This window comes from Mobula hypostoma, chromosome 25, assembly GCF_963921235.1.
Source record: "Mobula hypostoma chromosome 25, sMobHyp1.1, whole genome shotgun sequence".
NCBI classification, from domain to species: Eukaryota; Metazoa; Chordata; class Chondrichthyes; order Myliobatiformes; family Myliobatidae; genus Mobula; species Mobula hypostoma.
Genome location: NC_086121.1, coordinates 7,143,264 through 7,155,849, shown reverse-complemented (window position 1 = coordinate 7,155,849; position 12,586 = coordinate 7,143,264). Strand labels below are relative to the sequence as shown.

The following is a 12,586-nucleotide window of genomic DNA, read 5'->3' as shown; positions in this document are numbered from 1 at the left end:
CTCTCTCGCTCTCTCATACTTTGATAATAAATTTATTTTGAACTTCCTCTGGCATTTATTGCCCATTCTGAATTGCCCTGAATCGAGGAGGCAGTTAAAAATTGGTGGACAGGGTATGACAGGTAGGTGAGACTAGGTGAGATTGGATATCCTTTGGAGATGGAAGTTTCCCAATTAGACCATTAAATATAGGAGCAGAGTCAGGCCATTTGGCCCATCAAGTCTGTTCTGCTATTTCATCATGGCTGATCCATTTCCTTCTCAGTCTCAATCTCCTGCTTTCTCCCTGTATCCCTTCATACCCTGACCAATCAATAATCTATCAACCTCTGCGTTAAGTACACCCAATGACTTGGCCTCCACAACCACCTGTGGTAACAAATGCCACAGGTTCACCACTCTGGCAAGAAATTGCTCCTCATCTCTGGTGTAAATAGATGTCCCTCTATTCTGAGGCCGTATCCTCTAGTCTTGGACTCCCACACCAAAGGAGACATCTTCTCCACATCCACTCTATTGTGGCTTTTCAACATTTGATGGGCTTCAATGAGGTTACCTCTCATTCTTCTGAATTCCAGTTGGTTCAGGCTCAGAGAGCCATCAAACACTCCTCATACGATAAGTCTTTCAATCTCGGAATCATTTTCGTGAGCCTCCTTTGAACCCTGTCCAATGTCAGCACATCCTTTCCTAGATGAGGGTCCCGGAACTGCTCACAGTACTCAAGGTGAGGCCTCACCAGTGCTTTACAAAGCCTCAGCATCACATTCTTGCTTTTATATTCTAGTCCTCTCCCCCAGGGCTGTGTAAAGACAAATCCATTGCATCTTAAAGTTAGTGGATGACACAACTGTGGTTGGTCTCATCTCCAATAATGATGTGACCTGTCATCAGAGAGAGGTAGACAACCCTGAAGCATGGTGTGCTCACAACATCTTGGGAGCTTAACACTATCAAGAGGTGGAAGTGATGATTGACTTCTGTTGACAATCCCTTACCTGCTTCCCTTTGGAAATTAATGGTCAGGCTGTGTCTGTGGTCGAGTCATTCGAATTCCTGGGGACTACCATCACCAGTTCGTTGAAGTGCGATAAGCATGTGATACTCATCATGGGGAAAGCCCAGCAGAGATCGTTTTCCCTACACCTGCTTAGGAAACTTTGATGAATTTTTAATCGGCCATCATTGACGAGTGCTGTGGCCACTTCTCTCACCGTTTGGATCCCTGCTGCCAAGTCCAGCTTGCAGCAAGTGGTTTAGTCAGTGGAGAAGATCATTGGCTATCAGTTACTGACATCACCTATTCATCAATTTGCCATCAGAGAGACGCTATAAATCCCATCACCACCAGGACTACACGTCATCTCTGAAACCTCTTTCCTGTAGCTCTCCAGCTTCTGGACAAGACTCACTCAGGTGTAATACCCTGACTGTCCCTGTACAACGTCCGTTAAACAGTCTTTCAGCTCTTCTTCTGTTGATAACTATTGAGTCTGTTCATATGTTCACACTTATTTAAGTTTGGGCGGGTCATGAGGACGATCTGGTGGGCTTGTTCCTGGGCCTGGCCAAGGCAGCCATTCACAGGTCTAGGAGGTGGAAGGTCCAGGGCTCTGCCAGCCCCTCTTCCAAGGATACGTTGGTGCCCGGCTGTCCTTGGAGAGGGAGCATATGGTCACCCCCCCCCCAGAGAATTGACTGTTTTATAAACAGTAGTAATCATATTTTAATTTGAATTTACTCAGTGTCTTGTAAATACTCAATGTACTTTGTGTGTTTGTCATGTAAATAAACTTTTGTAGTTTCGTGAAAATGTAGTTTGATAACATGTACACAGCTTTGCGCATGTGACTGTTCTGCTAATTGTTGATTGCTCATGGTTGTTTGCGCTATTGCCTTGTAAACTGTTGGTTGCTGTTGTGTTGTCTGTTATGGTATTGTTCTGTCCTTATGCTTGACACCGAACCACAATCAATTCTGGTATGTTCACAGACTGGCAATTAAGTGATTCAGATTAATAGCTGGATGGGTTTTTATGGTACCACTAAACTGCCAGTTTACTGTCACTCAGGACTCAGGACAGTCCTTTCTGAAATCCAGACATTTAATTTGAATAGTCACCCTTCTTTAGGAAGATGTTATTAAATGGGAAAGAGTACAGAAAAGGTTTGCAAAATGTTGCCAGGAGTTGAGGCACCGAGTTATTAGAAGAGGTCAGACAGACCATGGCATCACAGGAGACTGAGATCGAATCATGTGGGCATGGGTAGGGTGAATGCACACAGTCTTCCTCCCCACCCCCAGGCCTGGGGAATCAAGAACTAGAGGGTGTAGGTTGAGGTGAGAGGGGAGAGATTTAATAAACCTGAGGAGCTGAGGATGGTGTGTCTATGGAAGTTGCTGCCAGAGTGTGTGCTGGAGGAGATTAGCAAAGGAGAAGTTAGAGAGTCCACAAAGACAGCTGTAAAGCAGTAAGCAAGAGTTCTGCCTGTGGCTTCCTAATTCTGTCTCCACCTACCCGAACTCTAGATCCTCCTCTCTTAGCAGCCAGCATTGTGCGTGGTGTTTAGAAACAACTTTATCCATGTCCTTCAAGTGTCTTAAAGTTTAAAGTATATTTCTAATCAAAGTATGTATGCTACAGTATACACAAACTTGAGATCTGTCTCCTTCCAGGCAGCCACAAAGTAAAAAAACCCAGTAGAACCCATTTTAAAAAAGACCGTCAAACACCCAATGTGCAGAGAGAGTAAAACTAGTTATGCAAACAATGAAAGTAAGCAAATAACTTTCTGAACTGAAGTTCATGAAAGTGAGTCCTCGGCCACGAAGCCAGAAGTCACTGCAGCTGATTAAGGAGCCCATTAGTTGCAGGCCACAGCCTCTGTTCAGTGCAGAGATGAATAAGCCTTTTGAAGCAGTGAGCCGAACACTGGCCAGCCCTTACCTCAGTCCCCGATACAATGGCCTTTTCAATCTGGTCCAACGCTTAAGTTGTCCAAACCTCAAGTCGTTCCTCGCTGGCGTACACGGGCCCTGCTGCTTCGATACGCTCTTAGGCCTGGGCCCAGCCACCTCGACTCGGCCTGTTCCTAATTTTTGCAATTCAGCCCGTCACTTAAATCGATCAAACTTCGGATCTTTCCTTGTTCCTGGGCATGTGCCTGGGCCCTGCCACCTTGACACTGCCTCTCCTTTCTTCTACCTTATCAAATCGCCTCCAAGTCTATCCGGCAACGGCCAAAAATTGGCTCATTCCCCACTCTTGGGCCCACCACCTCAATCCAGCCCGTACACACCACGCCACAACTTCTGTGCACCTCTGAGACTTTAGTTTACACCACAGAAAAGCCAGCCGGACAGACAGTTCAACATCTCGACTCCGAAAGGGAGGTTACAGATTATTGATTGCAGTGATCGCAGTGAAGCATCACAGCTTAAAATAAATTTACTTTGAAGGTTACTTGGGTTTGTTCACCGATATTACTTTGGGGTGATGAGCACAGAGCATAAACTGTGCAGGGCTTTCAGTCCACGATGTTGTTCCAACCTCAAAGGTACTTTGAGATCAATCTGATCCTTCCCTTCCACATAGTCTCTCATTGATCTGTCGTCCCTAGGAGTCTCTAAGATGCCCCTAGTGTATCTGGCTCTACCACTGCCCCTGGCAGGGAGTTCCATGCACTCAGAGTCGAGTCATAGAACATCACAGCACAGAAACAAGCCCTTTGGCCCATCTAGACTTTGCCGAGCCATTAATCTGCCTCGTCTCATCGATCTGCACCAGGACCATAACTTTCCATACCCCTCCAGTCCATGTACTTATCCAAATTTCTCTTAAATGTTAAAATTAAATCTGCATTCACCACTTGTGCTAGCAGTTCATTCCGCACTATCATCTCCCTCTGAGTGAAGAAATTCCCCCTCAAGTTCCCCTCAGTGTGTATTTAAATAAAAGTTTAAAACCTACATCTCAGACTTCCCCACCCCCCCCAACACTTTACTCCACGCATCTTAAAATTATGCTGTCTCTTATTAGCCACTACACAACCAACTTCCACCAACACCTCCAACAGCTTTTGCCCCAGTCCCATGGTGTTACCCAACACATGTTGCTTCCCTGGGGAAAGGTCGGGTACAGGCTGAATTGAGGCAGTGGTGGGGTCCAGGTCCCACAGCACATCGAAGTGACTGAACTTGATGTTGGGCTGACAGTTCAGGTGCTGGGCCAGATTGAAAAGGTCAGGGTATTAGGGCCCAAGGTGAGGGACGGGCCAGTTCAGCTCGAGTTCTGAACTCGAGGGTCTGGGAACTGACTCCCTTTGTGGACTTTAGTGCAGAACGCTATTTGCTTGCATTTATTGTTTGCATGATTTGTCTTTTTTTCTCTCTGCACATTGTGTGTTCGACAATTTTTATCTGAATGGATTCTTTTGGGCTTCTGTATTTTGTGGCTGCCTGTTAGGGGACGAATCTCAAGGTTGTATAATGTATATATACTTTGATAAATATACTCTGAACTTTGAACTATCACTGATTCCGATCTATGCCAGTCCTCTTTTTGAACTATAGGGACTCAGTTCTCTGAGATGATGTGGCCCACTCCACTATAGTAGCCAGTAACTTCTTGGGAATTACGGGGACCCCTGTAATTAGAATCAGAACCAGGTTTAATATCACCAGTGTATGTCGTGAAAATTGTTAACCCTGCAGCAGCAGTAAAATGCAATACTGATAATATAGGAAAAAAAACTGAATTAGTCAGTATTACTGTATGTACAAACGTATTAAATAGGTAGTGTTAAAAAAAAAGTAAAAAGTAGCGTTCATGAATTCAATGTCTATCAGAAATTGGATGCAAAGGGGAAGAAGCTGTTCCTGAATCATTGAGTGTGTGCCTTCAGGCTTCTGTACCTCTTTCCTGATGGTTGCAATGAGAGGAGGGCATGTCCTGGGTGAGGGGGGTCGTAATGATGGACACAGCCTTTTCGAGGCATCGCTCTATGTCCTGGATGGTGGGGAGGCTAGTAATGGAGCTGACTGCTGACAAATTTCTGCAGCTTATTTCAATCCTGTGCAGTCCCCAAACCCCACACCAGACGGTGATGTAGCCAGTCAGAATGCTCTCCACGGTACATCTGTAGAAATTTGCAAGTGTTTTCGGTGACATCCCAAATCTCCTCAAACTCCTAATGAAATTTAGCCGCTGTCTTGCCTTCTTTATAGCTGCATTGATATGTTGGGACTGTGTTAGGTCCTCAGAGATTTTGACACCCAGGAACTTAAAACTGCTCACTTTCTCCACTTCTGCTCCGTTTCTACAACACAGCTTCAGCTATATGCCAGTTCTGTTGCCTGTCTGTTAGACTTGAAGTCTTTAATTCTAACTCAGTGGCCACTCTGTTAGGTACAGGAATGAAACCTGGTGTGGCCTTCTGCTGTAGCCCATTCACTTCAATGTATGGCTTGTTGTGCGTTCAGAGATGCTCTTCTGCACACCACCGTTGTAACGTGTGGTTATTTGAGTCACTGTCACCTTCCTGTCAGCTTGAACCAGGCTGGCCATCCTCCATAGGACCATAAGACATTGAAGCAGGATTAGGCTGTTCAGCCCATCGAATCCGCTCTGCCGTTTCATCATGGCTGATCCTGGATCCCATTCAACTCCATACACTTGCCCTCTCACCGTATGCCTTGATGCCCCAACCAATCAGGAATCTATCAACTTCTGCTCTAAATACACCCATGGATTTGGCCTTCACTACAGTCTGTGGCAAAGCATTCCACAGATTCGCCACACTTTGGCTAAAAAAATTCCTCCCTACTTCTGTTTTGCAAGGTCACCACTCAGTTTTGAAGCTGTGCTGTCTAGTTCTGGATACCCCCCACCAGAGGAAACATCCTCTCTACGTCCACCTTATCTAGTCCTTTCAATATTCGTTTGGTTTCAATGAGATCCCCAAGCATTCTTCTAAATTCCAGTGAGTACAGGCCCAAAGTTGCCAAACACGCCTTGTATGATAACCTGTTCACTCCCGGAATCATCCTTGTGAACCTCTGGACTCTCTCCAATGACAGCACATCCTGAGATAAGGGGTTAAAACTGTTGATAATACTCCAAGTGCGGCCTGACTAGTGTCTTATAAAGCTTCAGCATTATCTCCTTGTTTTTATATTCTACTCCCCTTGAAATAAATGCCAACATTGCATTTGCCTTCTTTACCACAGCTCAACCTGTGAATTAATCATCTGGGAGTCTTGCACAAGGACTCCCAAGTCCCTCTGCACCGCTGATGTTTGAGCCTTCTCCCCATTTAGATAATAGTCCGCACTGTTCCTTTTACCAAAATGCATTATCATACATTTCCCAACACTGTATTCCATCTGCCACTTTTTTGCCCATTCTTCCAATTTGTCTAAGTCCTGCTGCAATCGCATTGCTTCCTCAGCACTACCTACCCCTCCACCTATCTTCGTATCATCCGCAAACTTTGCCACAAAGATGTCAATTTCACTATCTAAATTTTTAACAAACAATGTGAAAAGTAGCCATCCCAATACTGACCCCGAGGAACATCACTAGTCATTGGCAGCCAACTAGAAATGGCCCCCTTTATTCCCACTCACTGCCTCCTGCCTGTCAGCCATTCCTCTATCCATGCCAGTGTATTTCCTGTAACTCCACAGGATTTTATCTTGTTAAGCAGCCTCATGTGAAGCACTTTATCAAATGCCTTCTGAAAATCTAACTAAATGACATCCACTTTTATTCTTTATATAGCTGAAAAAACTTTTACTATTCTGCTTTATATTGTTGGCCAGTTTGCCCTGATGTTTCACCTTTTCCCTTCTTATAGTTTTTTTTTAATTGCCTTTTGTTGGATTTTAGCTTCCCAATCATCCAACTTCCTATTCACTTTTGCTACCTTATATAGTCATAGTCATAGTCATACTTTATTGATCTCGGGGGAAATTGGTTTTTGTTACAGTTGCACCATAAATAATTAAATAGTAATAAAACCATAAATAATTAGGTAGTAATATGTAAATTATGCCAGGAAATAAATCCAGGACCAGCCTATCGGCTCAGGATGTCTGATCCTCCAAGGGAGGAGTTGTAAAGTTTAATGGCCACAGGCAGGAATAACTTCCTATGACGCTCTGTGTTGCATCTCGGTGGAATGAGTCTCTGGCTGAATGTACTCCTGTGCCCACCCAGTACATTATGTAGTGGATGGGAGACATTGACCAAGATGGCATGCAACTTAAACAGCATCCTCTTTTCAGACACCACCGTGAGAGAGTCCAGTTCCATCCCCACAACATCACTGGCCTTACGAATGAGTTTGTTGATTCTGTTGGTGTCTGCTACCCTCAGCCTGCTGCCCCAGCACACAACAGCAAACATGATAGCACTGGCCACCACAGACTCGTATAACATCCTCAGCATCGTCCGGCAGATGTTAAAGGACCTCAGTCTCCTCAGGAATGCCCTTTCCTTGGTTTTTACATCTTTAGAAAGAGGTTACTGGGATCAGAGAATGTCAAATCTTTATGGGTGAAGTTAAGGAATTGCAAGGTTAAAAAAAAATTATGGGAATCATATATAGGCCTCCATATAGTAGCCAAGATGTGGGGTTGAGATATATGCCCTTTCCTTGGTTTTTATGCAGTCCTTAACTTCCCATATCAGCCACAGTTGCCTACCCCTGCCATTTGAGAACAACCTCTGTGGAACATATCTATCCCACGCCTTGTGAATTATTCCCTGAAACTTCAGCCATCTCTGTTCTGCCATCATCTCTGCCAGTATACCCCTCCAATCCCCCTGGGCAAGCTCCTCTTTCATGCCTCTGTAATTCCCTTTATTCCATTGTGATACTGATACATGTGACTTGTGTTTTTCCCTCTCAAATTGCAGTATGAATTCAATCATATTATGATCACTGCCTCCTAAGAGTTCCTTTACATGAAGCTAACTAATAAAATCTGTGTTATTACATAACACCCAATCTAAGAAAGCCATTCCCCTAGTAGGCTCGAGCATAAGCTGCTCTAAAAAGCCATCTTGTAGCTGTTCAACAAGTTCCCTCTTGTGATCCAACATCAACCTGATTTTCCCAATCCCCTTGCATACTGAAGTTCCCCATTACAATTGTGACATTACCCTTATTACATGCCTGTTCTAGCTCCCTTTGTAATCTCAACCCCACATCTTGGCTACTATGTGGACGCCTATATATGATTCCCATAATGTTTTTTTTTAACCTTGTAGTTTCTTAACTCCACACACAAAGATTTGACATTCTCTGATCCCACGTCACCTCTTCCTAAAGATGTAATTCCATCTCTTACCAATAGAACCACACCACTGCCTATGTCTTCCTACTTGTCCTTTCGATACAAAGTATATCCTTTGATGTTAAACCCCCAACTATGACCTTCTTTCAGCCACAACTCAGTGATGCCCACTACGTCATACCGACCAATCTCTAATTGCGCCACAAGTTCATCCACCTTATTCCGAATGCTACATGCATTTAAATACAGCACCTTCAGTCCTACATTCTTTGCCCTTATGAATTTTGCCTCTGTGGTACAACTAAACTCTTTGCTCTGTCTGCAGTTGTACCCAGTCATTGGCTTGTCCTTCCTTATATTCATATTACATATTACATCGTCTACTTGTAAACCTGCTGGCTCATCTTCAGCTCTATCACACTGGTTCCCGTCCCCCTGCCGTATTGGTTTAAACCACTCCCAACAGCTCTAGCTAAGATGCCCGCAAGGGTATTGATCTCCCTCGGATTCAAGTGCAACCTGTCGCTTTTGTACAGGTCCCACTTGCCCTGGGAGGGGATCCAATGATCCAGAAATCTGAATCCCTGTCCCCTGCTCCAATTTTTCAGCTACGCATTTACCTGCCCCCTCATTCTATTCCTATCCTCGCTGTCACGTGGCACAGGCAGCAATCCTGAGATTACTAACCTTGAGGTCCTGCTTCTCAGCTTCTTTCCTAACTCCCTGTATTCTGTTTTTCAGGACCTCCTCCCTTTTTCTACCTATGAACCACAACTTCTCCTCTGACCTCTCTCATGAACAAGGTGATTTAGCCCACTGAACTGCTGCTCACTGGATGTTTTTTGTTTCTCGTGCCATTCTCTGTAAACTCTAGAGACTGTTGTGAAAAGTCCCAGGAGATCAGCCGTTTCTGAGTTACTCAAACTATTCCGTCTGCCAACAATCATTCCACAGTCAAAGTCACTTAGATCACATTTCTTCCCCATTCTGATGTTTGGTTTGAACAACAACTGAACCTCTTGACCAGGTCTGCATGCTTTAATGCACTGAGTTGCTGCCACATGATTAGATATTTGCATTAACGAGCAGGTGTACTTAATAAAGTGGCCACAGAGTTTATGTCTCTCCTTTTGGACATCCTAGAGTATTTGCAAACAGTGACTTTGAAACTATAGTCGTGATAGGAATGCACCCCATGAGCTATCGGTAGCGGCTGACAAGAATGCCTTGCACAGAACCGGCTGTCCACAGGAATTTAACGATGGCACTGTTTCAACCTGCTGACATTTCTCTCCCTCTCTCTCTCTCTCTACCAGGGGATAGGAAACACCTTTCAAGGAGCAGCCAACTGCATAACTTTCGTGCTGTGCACTCGAGCTGTTCGGTCCCGGCTGGTTTCCGGTCTGTGCAGCTGCTGCAAGTGTGAGAGTGACGCGGTGCCCCACGAAGCCACCGTGAACAACTGCAAGGAACAGCAGCCGTGATTGCTCCGTGTGCGCATCCGGGCAAACGCTGTCCAACGGCATTGGAGCTAACTGACCTTCACCTATTCCCAAGAAAACTGGAGTACAACATACGCTGCACTTTTGTAGTAAGTTCAGGGTAGGTTCGCTCGCGTTGTGCTGAAGACGAAGATCGGCCTTTATTGGTGGTGTTTGCTGCAGAATGCTCAGGAGCTGAAGCTAGGACCATCCAAGCATTTGAACTACCAAAGTGGGGTGTTTTCAGAACCACTGTGCCTCTATCCACTTACAGTAAATCCAGTTATATTCTAGTTAAGTTTAAATATTATATTCTGTAAGGAACCCCCTTTCTCCCCCTCCCTCTCCCCCTCCCTCTCCCCCTCCCTCTCCCCCTCCCTCTCCCCCTCCCTCTCCCCCTCCCTCTCCCCCTCCCTCTTCCCCCCTCCCTCTCCCCCCCTCCCTCCTCCCCTTCTCCTTCACTTCCCCCTCCCACTTCCCTTCCCCTCCCCCCTCTTCCCCCTCCGCTCTTCCCCCTTCCCCCCTCCCTCCTCCCTTCTCATTTTCTCTTTGTGCCTCATTGTACTGAGGTTGAAGGTGTGTTTTCTGTCGGTATACACTGCTGGTTATTTTGTTAAAGGGGCTATGCGGCTGGTTATAAGTTTCTACTTAACCGGTTTAGAAGTTACCAACTTTTCTTTGTAATGCCATTTTGAGCACTGCCTTCCTTACTTCAGAGTTCAAACAAGTACTCTGGACAATGATTTGACGGTATGTTGCCCATTGAGCCCCCTTGCTAAACGTGTTTCTCCCTGATTCTGATGTATCACCTCAATGGAGTCTATTAAGTCTTATTCACATTCTGCCTGTTCATACCGAGAGGCTGCAGGGAATTTGGACTGATGTCTCTTATTTATAATGTCAACACTGATAAATAGTGATTTATACATTTCGAACTAATCTTTCTAAAGAATTTCACCACTTCTTGGTCTTTTTAAACAAAAGCTTGTTTTTTTTACTTTTCCTAGTCTTTTGGGCAGATCTCAATCTTGAATTTGCCTTGTCTCCATGCGGTAACAAATATACCACATAGAGACATTGTGCTCACGTAACAGTCGAAGACTTCAATACCACTTTGAGTAGCTCGTCGTCCAGCAACCGGCCTTTTCATCTTGCGCTGACTGATTCAGTCATTCTCCCGCTTGGGCTGACGTATGTCCTTTGCCTCTGTGGGAACCTGAAGCAAAGCTTAAAGGTGGAGTAGAGAGGGGAAATAAAAATGTGAAAAGCATTGAATTGGCTCACAGTCCGAGAGATTTGCATCGTGATAATGGCTATTGATGGAGGGACATTGAATATGCCCTGTGTCTATTGAAAGAAAATCGGGCAAGTGTACCCAATGATCTATTCTGGTTAATTATAATTTAAAATGGTGTTGAAAGACCTAAACACGACTTAGTGAATGACATTGGTCCACCTCCACTCACGTATCAGCGCTTGAAGATTTCCATCTCATTTGCGGCCCCAGTTTGATACTGTGATTGGTCGACTTGCTGGATTGTTGAAATATTAACAACCTCTTCAACCCAGAGCCCCAGATTGAAATTGCAACCAATTTTCCATTGTCACAGTCTGAAAGGAAGATTAAACTCTTTTCTTACCCCCCCCCCCACAAATTAGTCAGTGCAGGGCTATTGAAGCCGTTTCTCCAGGCCCCAAGTCAGGCAGATTGATATTTAATTAAGTTCTTCAGGTCCTTGAAGTTCCATCAGACACCACGAGATGAACTTGAGGAATCTCCTCTTTCTGTACATTGGAGTCACACGGTGACAGAATGTAATAATTTTGTATAATGTTACACATTTGACCCTGAATTACCTTCACCACACACCCGCTTCCCATCTGTCAGCATGGGCACCATGCCTCATTTGTATTACCTCAAAACAGCCTCTTCCCCTGACCCGTGGGGGAGGTTTGGACCAAACGTTGGATGTCTGTGATTATACTTCGCTGTTACAAACTGGTTGTTCATCATGCTTTTCTATAGGGAAACATTTTCTACACTTGAGAATAAAATCAAACCAAGGTTTGCTCGGGCAGCTCTGGTCTTTGTGCTAACAGTGTCAAAGTTGGTATACTTCCAATAACTGCACTCCATCCCGGTGAGAAGTTTCGCTCTGAGTTTCCTACCGGAACCTGAGGTCATGTGAGCTCCTCCTCGGTAGGTCTGGTCCCCTGGAACTAACTCAGGTGACCTTTGCCTAAAAGTATGGCACTACCAGTACCTGCAAACCCATCTTGGCAATTCTTTCATATATTTCATCTTAAAATTTTGTAAAAGAATTTTCTAAATGTTGTGTAACTTGATTCAGCTGGATGCTATACTAAGAAAATGATCCATCACCCTTTGGGAAACCAGACCTATTTTCTCAATGGATTTGTGGATAAATTTTGGACATTTGTTTTTGTTTATATTGCAGAAGTATGTAATGTATTTGTCTGGAATAATAAAGTATTTTTGCTAGATTGCATGTTTTTTTTCTTAGTTTCTTAGAGCAATAGAAGATTGGCCTACAAAAGTTGGTGGGTACAGCCCAATCCTTCACAGTCAAAGCCCTCACCACATTTACAAGGAGCACTGCCACAGGAAAGCAGAGCCCCCACCATCCAGGCCATGCTCTCCTCTCACTGCTACCATCGAGGAGGAGGTACAGGAGCCTTGGGTCCCACACCTCTAGGTTCAGGAACGGTTATTACCCTTCAAACACCAGGCTCCGGAACCAGTGTGGATAACTTCACCCACCCCAATGCTGAACTGGTTCCAC

At 44.8% G+C, this 12,586-nt stretch overlaps 1 protein-coding gene across 1 annotated transcript in view; it reads left to right on the top strand.

The window, feature by feature from the left end:
• gpr157 (G protein-coupled receptor 157) overlaps nucleotides 1-12,277 on the top strand; it is a 45,246-nt gene extending 32,969 nt beyond the window's left edge. Inside the window, exon 4 of the mRNA XM_063033530.1 lies at nucleotides 9,618-12,277. Coding sequence (XP_062889600.1) covers nucleotides 9,618-9,785 — 168 coding nt within the window. The 3' untranslated portion in view covers nucleotides 9,786-12,277. The remainder of the gene's footprint in view (nucleotides 1-9,617) is intronic.
• Nucleotides 12,278-12,586: the final 309 nt, after the last annotated feature.